This window comes from Hemitrygon akajei, chromosome 1 (genome assembly GCF_048418815.1).
Source record: "Hemitrygon akajei chromosome 1, sHemAka1.3, whole genome shotgun sequence".
Classification (NCBI taxonomy): domain Eukaryota; kingdom Metazoa; phylum Chordata; class Chondrichthyes; order Myliobatiformes; family Dasyatidae; genus Hemitrygon; species Hemitrygon akajei.
The window spans coordinates 33,486,762-33,507,022 of record NC_133124.1 but is presented as its reverse complement, the minus strand read 5'-3'; the positions used below and the strand labels follow the sequence as shown (position 1 = coordinate 33,507,022).

Below are 20,261 nucleotides of genomic sequence, written 5' to 3'. Positions count from 1 at the left end.
CTGCCCCTGAGCCATCCAAGTCTCTTTAATGGCCACAACATCATAGCTCCAAGTACTGATCCACACTCTAAGCTCATCTGTTTTGTTCATAAAACTTATTGCATTAAAATAGACACATCTCAAGCATCGGTCTGAGCGTGTCCCTTCTCTATCACCTGCCTAACCTCCCTCTGTCTCCAAGCTTTCTCTATTTGTGAGCCAACCGCCTCTTTCTCCATCTCTTCAGTTTGGTTCCCACCCCATAGCAATCCTAATTTAAACTCTCTGCAATAGCCTTAGCAAACCTCCCCACCAAGATATTGGTCCCCCTGGGATTCAGGTGCAACCCGTCCTTTTTGTACAGGTGACTCCTGCCCCAAAAGAGGTTCCAATGATCCAGAAATCCGAATCCCTGCCCCCTGCTCCAATCCCTCAGCCATGCATTTATCCTCCACCTCATTCTATCTCTGTACTCACTGTCATGTGGCACAGGCAGTAATCCCGAGATGACAGCCTTTGTGGTCCTGTTTCTCAACTTCTTTCCTAACTCCCTGTAGTCTGCTTTCAGGACCTCCTCCCTTTTCCTACCTATGTCGTTCGTACCAATATGTACCACCATCTCTGGCTGTTTTCCTTCCCACTTCAGGATATCATGGACGCGATCAGAAACATCCCTGACCCTGGCACCTGGGAGGCAAACTACCATCCGTGTTTCTTTCCTGCGTCCACAGAATCGCCTGTCTGACCCCTTAACTACAGAGTCCCCTATCACTACTGCCATCCTCTTCCTTTCCCTACCCTTCTGAGCCACAGGGCAACTCTCTATCACCTCCTCACTTTCCCTGACCAGACAAAGGTCATCGAGCTGCATCTCCAGTTCCCTAACACGGTCCCTAAGGAGCTGCAGCTCGACGCACCTGGCGCAGATGTGGCCAAGTGAGATGTTTCACTTTGCGAGGACAAATCAGGGTAAGACTTACCCGGTGAGAGGTAGGGCACAGATGTGCGGTAGAACAGAGGGATCTGGGAATACAGATCCATAATTCTTTGAAAATGGCGTCACAGGTGGAAAAGGTTGTAAAGAAAGCTTTTGGCACATTGCCTTCATGAATCAAAGTATTGAGTACAGTTCTTGAGATGTTATGTTGAAGTTGTATGAGACGTTGGTGAGGCCGAATTTGGAGTATTGTGTGCAGTTTTGGTCACCCACAGTACCTACAGGAAAGATCTCAATAAGACTGAAAGATTGCAGAGAAAATTTATACAGATGTTTCCAGGACTTGAGGACCTGAGTTGTAGGGAAAGATTGAATAGGTTAGGGCTTTAATTCCCTAGAATGTAGAAGCTTGAGGGGAGATTTGATAGAGGTATGCAAAATCATGAGGGGTAGATAGGGTAAATGCAAGCAGGCTTTTTCCACTGAGGTTAGGTGAAACTGCAACTGGAGGTCATAGGTTAAGAGTGAAAGGTGAAAAGTTTAAGGAGAACATGAAGGGAAACCTCTTCACTCAGAGGTTGGTGAGAGTGTTGAATGAACTGCCAACTTCAACACTTAAGAGAAATTTGGATAGGTACGTGACTGGGAGGGGTATGGAGGCCAATGGGTCTAGGCAGATTAACGCTTCGACATGGACTAGAGGAGATGAAGGGTCTGTTTCTGTGCTGCAGCAAACTATGACTCCACAGTCCAACTGGCTCATACTGCCAGGACTATAGGGAGAGGATGGTCAGCCACAGCATCCTTCCTGTTAGTGCTAGTTGCCTGCATTTGGCAAATAAGCCTCCAAGTCCCTCACCTCCACAAACCTATCCACTGCCTTTTAAATGTTGCAATGCATCCATTTCCTCTGGCAGCTCATTCCAGGTACTCACTACTTGCTGTATAAAGAAGTTACCTCTTAGTCTCATAAATATCTTCTCTCTTATCTTTTATCTGTGCCCTCTAGTTCTGGACTCCCCGGTGCTGGAGAAACGACCTTATCCACATTCTTCATGATTTTGTAAACCTTTGAGTTCATCCCTCATTCTGCTGTGCTCCAGGAGATCAGATCCCACGTGGTCAACCTCTCCCTCTGGTCCTGGCAGTATTATCATCAGTCTCTTCTGCTCCCTCTCCAGCTTGACAATGTCTCTCCTATAACATGATGTCCATAATACTCCAAGTGCTGTCTCACCATTGACTGGTGTAACTGCAACATTACATCCCTACTCCTAATCTCATTTCCTGATGACTGATGGGGGCCCGCATGCTAAATACCTTCTTCACCACCCTGTCTACTTGTACGGCTGCTTTCAATGAACTGTGCACTTGTACTCGGAGATCACTGATCCACAACACTCATCAGTGCCCTGCCATTCTCTGTACAAGTCCTACCATAATTTGAATGTCCAAAATGTATCAGCTCACACTTATACAAGTTGAAATGTGTTTGCCATTGTTTAGACCATCTCTTTAACTGATCAAGAACTTTCTGCAATTTGATGCAACTTGCTTCACTCTCAATAGCCTGCCTAATTTAGCATAATTAGCAAGTTTGCTAATAGTGCCATGTACATACATAAGTAATAAATAACAGAGATTCCAACACAGAACCCTGGTCACCCCACTAGTGGCAGGCCTCCAGGTAACCACATTACCTTCCTCACTAGCTCCCCATGAATCCTATGCGATTAACCTGCCAGATCAGCCTGTCATGTGGGACTTTGTCAAAGGCCTTACTTAAGTCTGCATAGATAAGTTCCACTGACCTACCTTCATCCTAAATCACCTCTTCATGAGATTTTAAAAGAACCATTGGACATGACCTCCCATGCACAAAACCATGCTGAATCATCTGATCAGGCCTTGCTCAGCTCCATCATGGGTACTATCCATAGTATCCAAGACATCTTCAAGGAGCAGTGCCTCAGAAAATGGCGTCCATCATTAAGGACCCTGACCACCTAGGCCATGCACTCTTCTCATTGTTACTGTCAGGAAGGAACTACAGAAACCTGAAGGAACTCACTCAGTGATTCAGGAACAGCTCCTCCCCCTTTGCCATCTGATTTCTAAATGGACATTGAACACATTAACACTACTTCACTATTCTTTTGTACTATTTCTATTTCTGCACTACTTAATTTAACCTGATGAAGGGTCTCGGCCTTCCAGATGCTGCCTGGCCTGCTGCGTTCCACCAGCATTTTGTGTTTGTTGCTTGAATTTCCAGCTTCTGCAGATTTCCTTGTGTTTGTGTAATTTAACTATTTACTTACTGTAATTCATTTATTTTTTTCTATGTTTATGATGTGTTGCATTGTACTGCTGACGCAAAATTAACAAATTTCACGATATATGCTGATGATACTAAACCTGATTCTGACTATCCAATCTTGTCCCTCAAGAATTTCCCCATATTTTCTCTTTAAATAAAGTCAGACTCACTGGCCTATAGTTCCCTAGACTGTCCCTGCTACTGTCCTTGAAAATAGAACAACGTTAGCCACCTCTCAGTCTTCTGAACTTTACCAGTGGCCAATGATGAAGCAAATATCTCTACAAGGTCCTCTGTGACTTTTTCTCTGGCCTTCCATTAGGTCTGGAGGTGCACTTGGTTAGGCACTGAGGATTTGCCCACCTTAATGCACTTCAGGGCTGCAAATACCTCCTATCTCATAATATGCATATGTTCAAATACCATATCAGCTATTATCCTCATATCTTCAATGCTCATGATTTTCTCCTTCATAAACACTGAAGTGAAATGGACATTAAAAAATTTAGCCATGTCCTGTGGCTCCACACTTAGGCAGCCCTGCTGGATTTTAAGAGGATCTAGTCTGTCCCTAGTCACCCTTTTATTGTTTATATAACTGAAGTATTTGTTGGGATTATCTTCAATCTTGCCTACCAGTTCATCTCATAAATATGAGAAAATCTGCAGATGCTGGAAATCCAAGCAACACGCACAAAATGTTGGAGGAACTCAGCAGGTCAGGCAGCATCTATGGAAAAGAGTAAACAGTCGATGTTTCGGGCAGAGACCCTACATCAGGACATCTCATTCACTCTTATGACCCTCTAGATGTCATGGTTAAGTGTAGTTTATATTTTATCGAGGGATCCATTTGTACCCAGCTGCCTAAAAGTGATGCATACTTCCTGTTTTTTTTTAAAAACCAGAGCCTTGATCTCTGATGTAGTATATCCACACTTCCCCCAAACAGGAACATGTTGCTACTGGACTCTTGATATGACCCTTTTAAAGGCCTGCCACTTAACAACTGCTCTTTTGCCTTTAAATAGAATCACCCAGTCAGCCCCAGGTGGATCCTGCCTAATGCCTTCAAAGTTGGCCCTGCTCCATTTCAGGACTTTAACTTGTGGACTTGCACTGTCTTTCTCAATAACTATTTTAAAACAAATAGAATTAAGGTCACTAGATCCAAAGTATTCCCCATATGCCAGTCATTTACTTGGTCTGCCTCGGTGCCTAAGATGAAGTCCAGTATTGCTTCTTTCTGAGGAGGTTCCTCTAGATACTGTGTGAAGAACATTGTCTTGGATGTACCATACAAATACTGCCCCATCTAGGCCCTTTGCAGTTTGGGCAAAGCAGTTTAAGAAACTTTGTTTTTCTTATTTTTTAACACTTTTACTTCATTGCTTTTATAAAGGGCTGAGGTCTGATTAAAACATTAGTTGTTTGCTAAATGGGAATTTAATCCTACTGTTCATTGGCACTCAACCAGTATTTTTAGATAGTTCACTGCCTTCATAAATGTTAATGATGTGACTTAGAATTCTAATCTTCTATCAATTGGCTCCTAGCTCTGTAATGTCCTGCACTCTGATTATTGTGTTCCTCTATTCTCAGTCTTCTGTGTAGAAAGCTCACCAACGCCTCTACTTCGTCAAGAGACTAAGCCTTACCAATTTTTATTGACGTACGATTGAAACCTATCTGGTTGCATAATGGCTCGGTAGGCAACTGCTCTGCACGTGACTACAATAAACTGCAGAAAGTTGTGAACACAGTCCAGCACAGCATGGAAGTCAGCTCCCCTTCTCTATTCTTCGAATGATCGACCCATCCTGGACATTCTCTCTTCCCCACTCTTCCATCTGCAGCTGTTACACTTTATTCAGCATTCGGTTATTGTCTTTCCCTTGTGCTACCTCTATACAATGTGTAATAATTTGATTTGTATGAACCATATGCAAGCCAAGCTCTTCACTGTATTTTGGTGCATGTGATAATAATAAAGCTAATACCAATTCCATCAGCTCATCACTAATGCAGTAACTATGTCAAGATGATAAGAACCAGATCTGTGTTGGGTAAAGTCAGACCTTCACCGCACCTGTCGCTCATTCTGTACATCCTTGTTTCCTCCCTCCGACCGTCTCCCTTTCTCTCTCTTGCCTTTTTTTCCCTTTCCACGTGACACTACATTTTCTACTACATTTCTGTCTCTCTTTGACTTTGTCTTTGTCCTTTCTCACAGGACATCCTTATGTCAGGATTTACACAGCGCATATTAAGAGAGAGGACTGTTCAGTTCCCTGAGGTAGTGCCTGGTTATTTTAGAATAACTGGTGTTCCTAGAGCGTTCTGTTTCGATTTGTTGCTGTTAGTATTTAGACATGCAGTTGAGTTCTCATCGGCAAACTCTCAAATGCACAGGCACAAACAAATAATACTCCTCCAGCTACTGCTGGATGATGTTGTTATTCACCTTGCTGCACCAGTTATTCCACAGGGTTGGAAGAATATTCACATGTTCATTCAGAAGGAGCTGATCAAGCATTGGATAATTGCACAAAGTATCACAAGGGCATGAGGGGCCTCAGGTGATCTGGTAGCAGGCTGCCAGAGAGTCAAAGTACAGAGTACATATATACCTTAACATTTGTTTCCTTGCTGGTATTTATAGGTTAAAAAAAAGAAATACAACAGCATTTATGAAAAATTATACTTCAGCAAAGACTGACCATCAAACCATAAGACGGTAAGATTTAGGAACAGAATTAGGCCATTCAGCCCATTGAGTCTGCTCCGCATTTTCATCATGGCAGATCCATTTTCCCTCTCAGTTGAAGTCTCTTACCTTCTCCCCGTGTCCCTTCATGCTCTGACTCATCAAGAAACTATCAACTTCAAATCTACCCAATGACTTGGCCTCCACAGCTGCCTGTGGCAACGAATTCCACAGATTCACTATTCTCCGGCTAAAGAAACTCCTCCTCAATTCCATTCTGTAAGGACCTTCCTCCTCTTCTGAGGGTACGTCCTCTGGTCTTAGACTTCCCCATCATAGGAAACATCCTTGCCTTATCCACTCTATCGAGGACTTTCAACATTTGATAGGTTTCCGAATGACAAACAACCAACGTACAAAAGGCGACAAACTGTGCAAATAATATCAATAAATGACGCTCCACAGAAGACACCCCCACAATCTGAGCAGACTAGATGTTGAAAAGGAAGCGTCGAACGCCTGACTCAGAGTTGGAGACCTCTTCCCAGAAACAGATGAGTTCCTTGCGGCATTACAGGACCAGGTGATTAACTAAAAAAATATCAAAAATACATAATAAAAGACCAACATATTCAAGATGATAAATGCAGAAAATGTCAAGAGAAACCAGAAACAATCCAACACATTAGAGGATCCTGCAGCAGTTTATCTCAACCCGATTACTTACACAGGCACAATCAAGTGACAAACATCATTCATCAAACTCTTGCTTTAAAATATAAACTCATAAAGAACACCATATCTTATTATAAATACGAGTCTGATCCAGATTAGATTCAAAGTCCTGCAAATTGTTTTATGATTGATCCATTATTACAGATAGGATAATCCAAATTAACCACCTGAATATAACAGGATTAACAAACAAGAACAAGTTACTTGATAGATGTAGCCATTCCAAACACACATAACAAAGAAATCAGTAAGTGAAAAGCACCAGAAATATACAGATTTTTAAGTGGAAATTGAAAGACTATGGAACATGAACAAGGTATACATTGCCCCAATAGTAATATCTACAACTGGTATCATCCCAAAGTCAATACACAATAGCATTAAACAATTAGGCCTACACAGCAATATTTATGCAAATCTCCAGAAAGCCACAACAATAAACACCACTACAATAGTCTGAAAGTACCTAGCAATTGAGAAATGAGTGTGCTTGTCTATGCCCGCACTTCACGTTTTACCAGCTTGAGCTGAGAAAAAAAATGCTCTAAATTTTTAATAATAATAATAATAATAATAACAACAACAACAATGAGAACATGAATTGTGAAGAGCCCTTGAAAGTGAGTCTATAGGCTCATTTCAGAGTTGAAATGAGAGAAGTTATGTATGCCAATTCAGGAGCTCAATTGTTGTAGGATAATAACTGTTCCTGAATCTGGTGGTGTGGAACGGAAGGTTTCTGTACCTCCTGCCCAATGGTAGAAGCAAGAAGAGAGCGTGGCCTGGATGGTGGAGATCCTTGATGATGGATGCTGCTTTCTTGTGGCAGCGCTCCATGTAAATGTTCTCAATGTTGGGGAGGGTTTTGCCTGTGATGGGCTAAGCTGTATTTATCACTTTTATAGACTTTTCCATTCCTGGTCATTAGTGATTCCATATCAGAACATGATGTAACCAGTTAGGGGACTCTACAGTGCATCTATAGTTGTTTGTCAAAATTTTTGGTGATGTGCCAGTTCTGCACAAATTTCTAACCAGCAATGCTGACAAATTCACAGAAATATCACTATTTTGTTATACTTATTAAAGTGAATCCTCACAACCTAATGTCTTTTCATTACATCTACAAGCTCATACAAAAGGTAACTCTACTTCCCTCCTCCTTTCTGTTTGCAAGTTCCTGCCTCACTCGCGTGTCTCTGCACTCTTTCTACTGCTCCGTATGTCTCTCTTCGTCCTGTAGTATATTTGTAACTGAGCTGTGCACATGTGATATACTCCATAAGATATGCTGCAAGACCAATACCCAATGTGAAGCTTGTTGCGTCTTCCAAAAATTATAATACTCATCAGATCAGCAAAACTGGCTCGCAGGCCATTCCAAATGTACTGCAATTGGAGACAAGGAGAATCAAAGTAACCAATGAGTATTAGCTCCGGAAAAGCGTGACTTGAATAAATGCTGAACTTAGCTGATTGAGGGCACTGGGCACGTGGTCTCTGAACTCTTCTGTGAGCAAAGAGAAAATGGCTTGAGATGAAGTTTTCCTGGAACCCAGTGACCTGTGCCAGCAACAGTAGTGTGTAAAGAACAGCAGGAGCTTGTGGCACCAAGGGAAATGTTGATAATGGGAGGATGAAACACACAGGAGAAAACAGATCAGCTTTGAGTACAACAGTACTATTGTTTAGATGGGCAAGGGGACATCAGAGAAGCCCGCCAGTGTATCAAAGGAGCCAGTTTGGCGACGGAGGAGCTGACGCGGCTGCAGACTGTGTTGCTACTCGGAAGCATCAAAGTTGGTGTAGTATAGTTGTGGGAGATTATCTTGGACATTTCACTTGCGTTGGCAAGACTCTATTGGACATTGGTAATGTAAGTTGCTGCAGGCCAGGTATCCTGGTCTGGTGGATGGACAGTCGACATGGGAGCTGTCTAGCCGGGGTTGTAGCGAGAACTAGGCCTCAAGCTTCGGGCCTGCCTGCTACTGCAGACCAGGTAAGAGACGTGGAAGCACTACGGCCTGGTTGAGCTTGGCTGGGGCCTGGCTTCGCCTATCGGTGCTGGCCTCCTGTGTTTGACTGGTGGAATGATGTCAGGGTCTTGGACTATATATGATATCCTTCTTGACCAGTAAATATGCTTCTTTGAATTTGTTACTTGCTTTTTTTGAACGTATGCTTGTTACTTTGAATGTTTTGCGCCTTGGCCCCAGAGGAACACTGTCTCGTTCAGCTGCGTCTACGTATGGTTTGAATGATAATCAAACTTGATTTGATTTGATTTTTGATAATACTAGCTTGCATAGACAGGATATTTAGGTGGCCCAGGAGTCTATAATCAAGCATGACAGCATTTCTCTATATAAAATGAGAAAGAATTTTTTTTTACTGCTCACAAGATTCTGAAAATCTTGGATCATTTTCAGACTGTGAAGAAGCTGTACTGGAGTTTAAGGAGGTTGTTAAAGAGATTATCATTGAGACTTATGTTTACTATTCCTGTAGTCCCACACAAAGCCAAAGAACAGCTTTTTACAGTAATATAGAAGCTGGAGGATTATTTCAATCCAGAGCTATGTGAAACAACAGAGAACTACAAGTTTGGCACAAGGACTCGAAAATGGGAGAAGCAGTTAGCATCTATCCTGCTGTATTTAAAGTACTTATCCAGACATTGCAACTTCTATGAATTCTTAAACCATGTGTTGTGGAATAGATTTCCTTATGTGGCTTAATTGATTGATGGACTCCGTCCAAAATATAAGACTTGCAGAGATGTACGGTATATTTGACCTAACTTGCAATATAGCAAGTTTGACAGATATAGCAGTGCAAAATGACATTCACTTTCAGAAGGCTACAATGAAACTTCCATTCCTGAAATGAAGTTGGCATTGTGTAACTGTGATGGCATGAATTTTTGCTCATAGATTTAACGAAAGGCTTGCAAATCCAAACCAAGAGCAGTAATATCAAGGCAACTCTTTTGCAGGCAGCAATGTTGTAGAACAGGGCATAAAAACAGGGAGTCTTCATAGTACTTAAGCTGATTCAGAGAGAGTAGAACTAGACTGGCTATAGCTTTTCAACACTAGTGGGGGAAGCGGCAAGGGTAAGAAATGCAAATAAATAACAGACAGCAGAAATTAATAGAGCTAAAAAATGCATCATTCTATCCAGAATATTTGGCTTATTTCACGGTGGAAATTAAAATGTATCTAAAAAAGTACTTGAGCAACACATACAAAGTGTTGGAGGAACTCAGCTGCTCAGGGGGGAAGAATAAGCTATCAACATTTCAGCTGTGACCCTACATCAGGGCATTTCATTAGGGTCTTGATCTGAAACACTAGTTGTTTATTCCTCTCCATAGATGCTGACTGATCTGCAGAGTTCTTATAGCACCTTGCTCCTACAGTTTTCCAGTATCTGCCGAATCTCATGCTTATAAAAGAACTTGGATGAGATACTAATGAGATGCAAAGGCATTATATGTATTGATAACCAACTTTCATAATTGTCAATAATTGTAGCTGAGTACAAAGGGAGACACATAATACCTAGGAATGGCTCAGGTAGATAAACATCAATTTATATGCTTGGAACTGATGCAGAAGCTGAAATCACACTGGGGAACAAATGTAGAAATGTGGCATCCCTGGCTATAAGGCAACATACACACCAAGCTTCTGCCAAGCTGTATATTGTAAACCCCAATGTGTTAGCTAAAAGATAAAGCTAGAGAGGAAAGCATGGTGTACAGGCAGTCTCAACTGAACAAGTACCCAAAATGTCAAGATTGTTAGAGTATGCAGCAACTTAAAAATGACCCACAACAAGGCAAGAAGTACTGTTGCTGGCATCCCAAGATGCAAGCCAAGTTCTTTGCAACATTAGATTTATTGTATAAATTCACTCAATCAAATGTGAATGAAGGGAGTAACATTAGCTTAGCATAAACACACACAAGGATCCATACTCTATGACTGTCACTGGAGATATTCTTGTTGACAATAGACAAGATCCAGAAAAGCAGAGATCAATGGCCTTGACCCTGAGATATCCTTCTCCTTGACACAACTATGAAACTCATGACTGGATGATTCTGTTTTATCCATCTGAATAGGCATACATACATGTAGTGCTTTGAAGTCACAGCTGCAGAAGCACTCCAGTGCTTCTCACTAAAAAATAAGAGGAAAGAATCAAGGGATTGAAAGAACAAGCAGAATCTACAGTTTGTTAAATGGCTTCACCTGCACTGCCAGAAAGGGAAGTCCTGTTTGCACTGACCCTGTTGTAGTCTCCTGGTACAGGTATGGCAGTGACTTCAGTGTTACTCAGCTGGAGTTCTGAGCAGAGCAAGCAGCTGCTGAACGTGGGATGGCTCTGGGGCCCTCCCACATCTATTCCTTGGCGCAATATGACTGCTGTAAGGAATTGCCTGCAACTCTGTAGGGTAAATGAGATTTTAGGGCTGCCAGCATTCATAGATTGGACATAGAACATAGAAATCTACAGCACATTACAGGCCCTTCGGCCCACAATGTTGTGCTGACTATGTAACCTATTCGAGAAACCTCCTAGAATTTCCCTAGCGCATAGCCCTCTATTTTTCTAAGCTCCATGTACCTATCTAAGAAGCTCTTAAAAGACCCTATTGTATCCGCTTCTACCACCATCGCCGGCAATGCATTCCACGCACCCACCACTGTCTGTGTGAAAAACTTACCCCTGACATCCCCTCGGTATCTATTTCCAAGCACCTTAAAACTGCGCCCTCTTGTGCTAGCCATTTCAGTCCAGGGAAAAAGCCTCTGACTATCCACACGATCAATGTCTCTCATCACTTTATACACTTCTATCAGGTCACCTCTCATCCTCCATTGCTTCAAGGTATGTCTGGACTATTAGGAATGTCCCCTAGAGATCTGACAATACTGGCATGTTGAGAGAATGTGCTCCTTTCCTGTTAGGGGATATTTCTTGGTTCTGCATGGGAGCTTGAAAAGCCACAAACGTGCAGTCTGACAGCAGCAGTACATTAGGAAAATCTTCAATGGTGGCAAGTGCCTCTGCATGGACTGTCTGTTGTTGCTTTGGAATCACGCTCAAGGAGAAATGCCTGAAGTCTGCTGGTGAGGGACAAAGAACATCATTGATAACACCACTCCCCACCCCACCCCAACGTGGAGGTGAGAAGCAGGAGGTGAAGTGAGAACAGTTGCGACTGATCGTAGCTTTGTACGGTCACAGACTTCTGTGAGGAAGTGCAGCCTGCATAGACATTGTCATAATTACTTATCTCAGTGTTAAAGTGTCATAGACAGTGCTCTTCCAAGAAGTCTGGATAGCACTCTGTAAACCCTGAGTGGCAGAACTCCTCGTCACTTTAACCGGCAACCGGATGCGTACTGTGATCTGCCGAGCTCCAGATTTCCTAGTGAAAGGATGGATGGCTTTTCATTGATCTTCACTGTCAAATGGGCTCCGTCGGTGTCTTTATTATTCCATGACTTGGGGCTCTGAGACATTTTAAACTCGCTGAGTAAAGAAGGTTCTCTTCTAGCCCTCGGTAGCTGACCTCTTGTCCATAAACCAAAAGTATAGGAGCAGATTAGGCCACTCGGCCCATTGAGGCTGCTCCACCATTTATCATGGCTGATTTATTATCACTCACAACCTCATTCTTTTGCATTCTGCCCATAACCAGACTAATCAAGAACCTATCAACTTCCACCTTAAATATATCCAATGACTTGGTCTCCACAGTCATCTTTGGCAATGAATTCCACAGATGCACTACCTTCTGGCTAAAGAAGATCCCCCTAATCTCTGTTTTAAATGGACATCCCTGTATTTTGAGGCTGTGCCCTCTGGTCCTAGACTCCCCCACTATAGGAAACATCCTCTCCACATTCATTCTATCTAGGCCTTTCAATATTCAGTAAGTTTCAACGAGATCCTTCCCCCTCATTCTTCTAAATTCCAGTGATTACAGGCCCTTAGCCATCAAATGCTCCTCATTGTTAAAACTTTAATTCTCAGAATCATTCTTATGACCCTCTCCAAAGCTAGCACATCTTTTCTTCAATAAGGGGCCCAATACTGATCACAATACTCCATGTATGGTCTGACCAATGCCTTACAAAGCCTCAGCATTACATGCATGCTCTTATATTCTAGTCCTCTCCAAATGAATGCTAACATTGCATTTGCCTTCCTTACAACTAACTCAGCCTTCAAGGTAGCTTTCAGAGAATCCTGCACAAGGAATCCCAAATCCCTTTGCACCTCTAAGTTTTGAATTTTTACCCCATTTAGAAAACAGTCCACACCTTTATTCCTTCTGCTAAAGTGCATGACCATACATCTCACAACATGATATTCCATCAGCCATCTCTTTGCCCATTCTCCCATACAAGACCATGAGTCCATATTAGGAGAAGGACTTTGACAGCAAGGGACTTCTAGGATTAGAGAGCACAACCTCAGAACAGAAGGCATCCTTTTAGAATGGAGTTGAGGGGGAGCTTCTTTCACTGGAGGATGGTGAATCTGTGGAATTCGTTGGCACAGGTGGTTATGGAGGCCAGATCATTGGGTGTATTTAAGCCAGAGTTTGATAGAAGTCAGGGCATGAAAGGCTACGGGGAGAAGGCGATTGAGAGGGAAATGGATCAGCCATGATGAAATGGCCTAGCAGACCCGATGGGCCAAATGGCCTAATTTTGCTGCTATGTCTTATGGTCTATGTCTTCGAATATGTCTAAGCCTTTCTGCAGACTCCCCACTTCCCTAACTCTAACTGCCCCCTACCTGTCTCTGTATTGTCCGCAAACTGCCCCCTTTATTCCGACTCTCTCCCTCCAGCCGCTCAGCAAATCTTTTTATTTTATCTGGGGATACAGCACAGAACTTCCAGCCCACCAAGCCACACTCCCAGCAACCCACTGATTTAATCCTAGCCTAATCCAGGACAGTTGTTAATGACCAATTAACCAACTAACCGGTACGTCTTGGGAATGTGGGAGGAAACGGAGCATTTGGAGGCAATCCATGCTGTTCACAGGGAAAATGAACAAACTCCTTACAGAGAGCACCAGAACTGAACTCCAAACTCCAATGTCCTGAGCTATAATGGTGTTGTGCTAACTGCTACACGATCATGGCGCCCAAATGTTAATCAAAGGGCTTGTATGGGATTTGAACCTGGGTCCTCTCTCATTCTCAGCATTTAATCCCCAAAATGAGAATCACACTTTCTAGACCAATGAGCCACAAGTATGGTTGTCATCCATTCAAGTATCTTTCCTGTAATACCAGGGGTTCTTATCTTGTTAAGCAGTCTCATAAGCAGGACCTTGTCCAAGACCTTCTGAAAATCCAAGTCAACAGCATCCAATGACTCTCCTTGGTCTATCCTGCTTGTTATTTCCTCATAGAATTCTAACAGATTTGTCAGGGAAGAAGTCCCTTTTAGGAAAGCATGCTGACTTTGGCCTATTTTATCACGTGCCTCCAAGCACCCCAAAACCTCATCCTAAATAATGGACTCTAACATCATCCCAACTACTGAGGTTAGGCTAACCGCCTTATAATTTCTTTTCTGCTGCCTCCCTACCTTCTTAAAGAATGGAGTGACATTCTAGTTCTCTGGACCCATTCCAGAACCTAGTGATTCTTTAAAGAACATTACTAATCATTCCATAATCTCTTCAGCTACTTCTTTCAAAAACCTGAGGTGTAGCCAATCTGGTCCATGTGATTTATCTACCTTCACACCTTACAGCTTCCCAAACACCTTCTCCTTAGTTATAGCAACTACACTCACTTCTGCCTTGACACTCTCAGATTTCTGGCATATTGGCAGTGTTTTTCACAGTGAAGATTGACACAAAATATTTACTAAGTTCATCTGCCATTTCTTGTTTCCCCATTACTTACTACCTCTCCAGCATCATTTTCCAGCCATCTGATATCCACTTTTGCTCTTTTTATTCTTTATATATCTGAAAAATCTTTTGATATCCTCTGAAATTATTAGTAAGCTCACTTTCACATATCATCTGTTCTCTCCTGTGGCTTTTATAGTTACCTTCTGTTGGTTTTTAAAAGCTTCCCAGTCCTCTAACCTCACTATTTCTTGCTGTATTATATGCCAGCTCTTTTGCTTTTATGCTGTCCTTGGGTTCTCTTGTCAGCCATGGTTACCTCATCCTCCCATTAGAAAACTTCTTTATCTTTGCAATGTATCTACCCTGCATTTTCTGAATTGCTCCCAGCAACTCCAGCCATTGATAGTCTGCTGCCTTTCCTGCTGGTGCCCCTTACAATCAACTTTGGCCAGCTCCTCTCGCCTCTGTAATTCCCTTTACTTCATTGTAATACTGATAATCTAACTTTAGCTTCTCCCACTCAAACTGCAGGGTGAATTCTATCATATTATTATGATTAACTCCTAAACGTTTCTTTACCTTAAGCTCATTAATCACATCTGGTTCATTACACAACACACGATCCAAAATTACCTTTTCCCCAGTAGGCTCAACTGTAAGCTATTCTAAAAAGCCACCTCTTATGCATTCTACAAATTCCTTCACTTGGTATCCAGGACCAACTTGATCTTCCCAATATATCTGCATATTGAAATCCCTCATGACTATTGTAACATTGCCCTTTTTACATGTCTTTTCTATCTCTTGATGTAATTTGTACGTCACATCCTGGCTACAGATCAGAGGGCTGTATATAATGCTCATTAGGGTCTTTTTACCCTTGCAGTTCCTTAGCTCTACCCGCAACTATTCAAAATCTTCCGATTCTATGTCACTTCTTTCTAGTGATTTGATTTCATTCTTTACCAACAAAGCTACCCAAACCCCTCTGCCTACCTGCCTGTCCTTTCGATACCATGTGTATCCTTGGATGTTAAGCTCCCAACTATAACCTTCTTTCAGCCACAACTCAGTGAGCACCACAATGCCATACCTGCCAATTTCCAACTGCACTACAAGATCATGTACCGTATTCTGGATACTGTGTGCATTCAAATTCAGCATAACCCCTTCAGTCCTGTATTCATTACCATTTTCGATTTTGTCCCCATTACACTGCAACTCATCCTACTGTTTGCAAATTTTCCCCATCATCTGACTGTCCTTCCTGACAGTCTCAATACACACTGCATAACTTATATGCCATCTGTCAAAACAGACCTATCACTTTGGTTCCCATCTCCCTTTCAATTCAGTGTAAACCCTCCCCAACAGCTCTAGCCAACCTGCCTGCAAAGATACTGTTCTTCCTCGGGTTCAGGTGTAACCCTTTTGTACAGGTCATACCTTCCCCAGAAGAGATCCAAATGATCCAGGAATCTGAAACCCTACTCCCTGCACCAGTTCTTCAGCTGCCAAATCATCCTATTCTTTGTCCCTAAATTACACTTTACCTCATCCCACTGACTGCAATTTTGTCCTGTCATCTGTCTGTCCTTCCTCACAGTCTCACTACACACTGCATCTACCTGTATACCAACTGCCCCATCTTCAGACCTGTCACTCCAGTTCCCATCCACCTGTAATATTCTCTGAAGAATATTTCCTATTTTCTCACTGTCTATCCTCAATCCCTTCTAGAATCCTGTATTTCACTGACACTAGTTTTCATTGCCTAAACTACAGTGAATATAGGTCAGTACAAATCAATCTTTCTTGGTAGTGCAAACTCCTAATGGCAAGATCAAACTAGTGAATCTGTGGTGCACAACCAACAAAGCCAAAGCTAATCACTTGTAACCCCCTGGGTCGCCTCAGGCTCGCTCAGCTCATTCTCATCTAGGGGGAGCAGCCTTCGGCCCCACCAAACTGGGTAATCAGCCAGTGTGGATGCTGTGTGATGTCCCCGCCTCGCCCAAAAACAGACAGTACACCATATGCGATTAAATGAGTACAATTTATAAAGGTTACTATAACTAAGTGATTAATAACGATACAGTATATATGAAGGAAAAACAATAAAGAAAAGGCGCCAAACTTATCAAAGTCCAAACCACTTCGTGCACAACCGTTGGAGCTCAATTACTGAAGTCTTCTGGCCATCATTTGATCCCCTCCGAACTCCTCGACTCGCAGCTTAGGACCACCCGAAGTGGTCAACCAAGCACATCTAGCTTTATCTCCTCTCCTCGGAGTACCTCCTGGCCTTGGACCCCCCCTTGGGGTCCGTTCCTCGCCCAGCTTACAGCATCGCATCCTCTCTCTCTCAACCCCTCGCGCCGATCTCCCCAAAAGCCCGCCAACAATAGCTTACAGACTCAGAAGAAAGAACAACATTAATCCCAATTGGTTTACAAAGGAATACAATTCTCGTTATCAGTAAATTTTAACCCAAACAAGCTTCCAGGACTCTCTCACAACAAAGAAGCATTCCTACTTTTAACAAAACAAAGAAGCCATTTTGATTACATACACAGTAACAAAGAAAAAGAAGAAATCCCCTTACACACTTTTCTCAATTTTTGTTTCAATTGAACATAGATGCATTAAAAATCAAGTATACTCTGCCACTGTTCAGCTATTGGCAAACTTTTAAATTAATTTTCTGATTTAAATCTGTTCCTGTATTTATGCAATTGGTATTATTTTAATTCCGGATTGTTTCCTGATCAAATGATGTACCTCTCTAACTAAATGTAATTTTCTTCATTGGGCCTCAGTATACATGACAATAATAAACCAATTTACCAAATTCAATCACACTGCATTCCAGTGAGAATCCTGCATTATACAGGTTCTCACAAAATTATATTACAGTGCAACAAAAAATGTGCTAGAGGACACAGTGGTTTCCTACAGTGTATTACAGTGCACTATATTCCTTATAATGTAGTACTCCAAGGAGGGTCCTGGCGAAGGGTCTCGGCCCAAAACATTGACAGTGCTTCTTTCTATAGATGGTGCCTGGCCTGCTGCGTTCCACCAGCATTTTGTGTGTGTTACTCCAAGGAGGATCTGTTTTTATATGATATCACTCATATTTCAAAAAGTTACTGAACATCAGTTTGCCTCAGTTCATTATAACATTAACACATTTTCTGAGGGATAGTTTATTGCTGAAGATTCTGAGTTTGGGAAAGGATACTTACTAAATTTTATTCTCTAGTGGAATAGTCTATTTAAGAAATGCAAGAAGCTCTTCTTGTGCCATTGCTACTTGCTCAACTATCACCACACAAAAGAACCAAATTTCATTCCTTATTTTTTGTTGTGTTTTTAATAATTCTTTCATGGGGAAGACTTTGATTGGAAAGACATTAGTTGTCATCTAATCTTTATGATCCTTTAAGAAGCTGGTGTTGAACGACCAGCTTGAATCATCAGTCTTTCTGATGGAGGTATACCAAAATCTTCTTCATCGGAGAATTCTAGGATTTTGTTTCATGATGATGGAGGAACGATAACACATTTCCAAACTAATATGGAGTGTGACTGGGATAACAACCTGCACATTAGATATTCTACACACCTGCTCCCCTTGCCTTTCCTCACAATAGGAATTGTGGTTTTGGGAGTCTCTGTTGAGTTGGCAAATGGTTGCAATCCATCATGTAGATGGTGTAAGCAGCAGCCAGCAGATGTTGGTGGGGAAGCGTGAAATCATTAAGGTAGCAGGATGGCTGACAAACAAGTGTGATGCTTTTCCTTAAATGATGTCAAGAATGATATCTTGGGAATTATCGTATCTTCACACATCTAGGAAGAGAAGATTCCATTTCGCTCTTGATTTGTGTCTTGTGGTTATGAAAAAACTTTGCGGAGGAGCTACGCCATTTGCATCAGCCTCTGACCTGCTTTCTATTTTTGTGACTAGTCCAGTTAATCTTATCAGCAGGGGTGAAGGGTGGTGGGCTGGAGATTCGTCTCTACCAAAGGAGGTGTAAGGCGCTCCTTCCCTCCGCTAGCCTGCAGGTCACCCTCGGGCAAGGTGTAGCATCTGCTTAGCCCCCAGTCAGGGTCACATGAAGTCATGGGAACAGGTGGTGGATGGCTGTATGAGCAGCTGGTGCACATCACAAGTTCTGGTCATGTGACCACTGACGCCAGGCAGACAATCTCTGAAGAGTATTGATAATGGCCGGAGTCACCATCTTGTAAAAACACTGCCCAGAAGCAGGCAATGGCAAACCACTTCTGCAGAAAAATTTGCCTTGAACAGTCATGGTCTAAAGACCATGATCACCCACGTCATATGACACATAACAAATGATATCAAAGTATTTGACTCTTGTAGTAGAGGATCATTTTCTGGTATTAGCAAGGCATGATTTCTATTTCAGAATGTTGTCCACATCTTACTGCAGGTGGGTGCAGTATCTGAAGGGCTTTGTGCCATCTCTGGTGACCTTCTGATGGAGTGAAGGTAATTGATACCATAGGTGGGATGACTCCAGTTGGAGAACTCCCCCATGATTTTCATTTTATTGAAGTTCTGTGTGAAGAGCAGCTGTATATACCAACAAGCTATGCACCTTAAGATCTTACAATCTGTGAACAATAATCCAATCATACACCATAAATGAAAGTATTCAGTGAAACCTCCATTTGCATTTGTATGACTGCAGTTGTACATTCATGCCGACATGAAAATTTGTAGTCAATTTCTGTTCCACATTAACAGAAGTCTGTTTCCTCAACTGAAAAAGAACAGATACATTTTGCCTTTCTAATTGTAAATGGATGTAAAGTTATCCCTACAATTTGAAAGTTACTTCCACAAATAACATCAGAATATTTTTTTCTTCCTTTCAATGGGAACCCAGTACTATTGTAAATTACGTTTTTAATGTAAACATATACAGTGCTTCCTTAGGTTAAATTCAGCATCTATGTGGTCAAGCAGGTCAGTCCCTAGAAAACAGCAGAGGCAATGTACTTGATTTTATTTTTGAGCAAAGGTAAACTAATAATTTATCTCAAAGTGCATGGAATGGGCTGCTGGCAATGGTGGTGGAGGTGGATACGATAGGGTCTTTTAAGAGACTTTTTGACAGGTACATGGAGCTTAGAAAAATAGAGGGCTATGGGTAACCCTAGTAATTTCTAAGATAGGGACATGTTCGGCACAACTTTGTGGGCTGAAGGGCCTGTATTGTGCTGTAGGTTTTCTTTGTTTCTATGTTTCTAAATTACAAACCAGTCACGATATTATGGTTGTTTTATGGACCAATGAAAACACCAAGAATTCCATTCAGACACAGTTTACCATAGAGAAATATTTTCAATAATATCTTAAATTATTACATAAAGCACTGAAAAAAGCACCTCTATTATTGAGTTCAACCATCCTATTCATCTGCTATCAATGATATAATGAATAACTGATGAGCTTTTGAAGGCACAGACATATTTAACAAAGACTGGAGGTTAAACAATCTCCACCTACCTCTAAATCGTTAAAAAAGAGATGCATGTCTGCCAAGTTGAAGATCATTTCTTCCATTCGTAATCCAAGTGACACCGATGTGGGTGGATCCTATGCACAGAATGCAAATAAGAAAACAATATTCATTGGTTGAAGTA

The 20,261-nt window shown here is 41.9% G+C and overlaps 1 protein-coding gene across 3 annotated transcripts in view; it reads right to left on the bottom strand.

The window, feature by feature from the left end:
• eya1 (EYA transcriptional coactivator and phosphatase 1) overlaps positions 1-20,261 on the bottom strand; it is a 191,619-nt gene that overhangs the window by 61,444 nt on the left and 109,914 nt on the right. For all 3 annotated transcript variants that reach the window (XM_073040646.1, XM_073040663.1, XM_073040654.1), the window contains one exon: positions 20,125-20,214. In XM_073040646.1, coding sequence (XP_072896747.1) covers positions 20,125-20,214 — 90 coding nt within the window. The remainder of the gene's footprint in view (positions 1-20,124; positions 20,215-20,261) is intronic.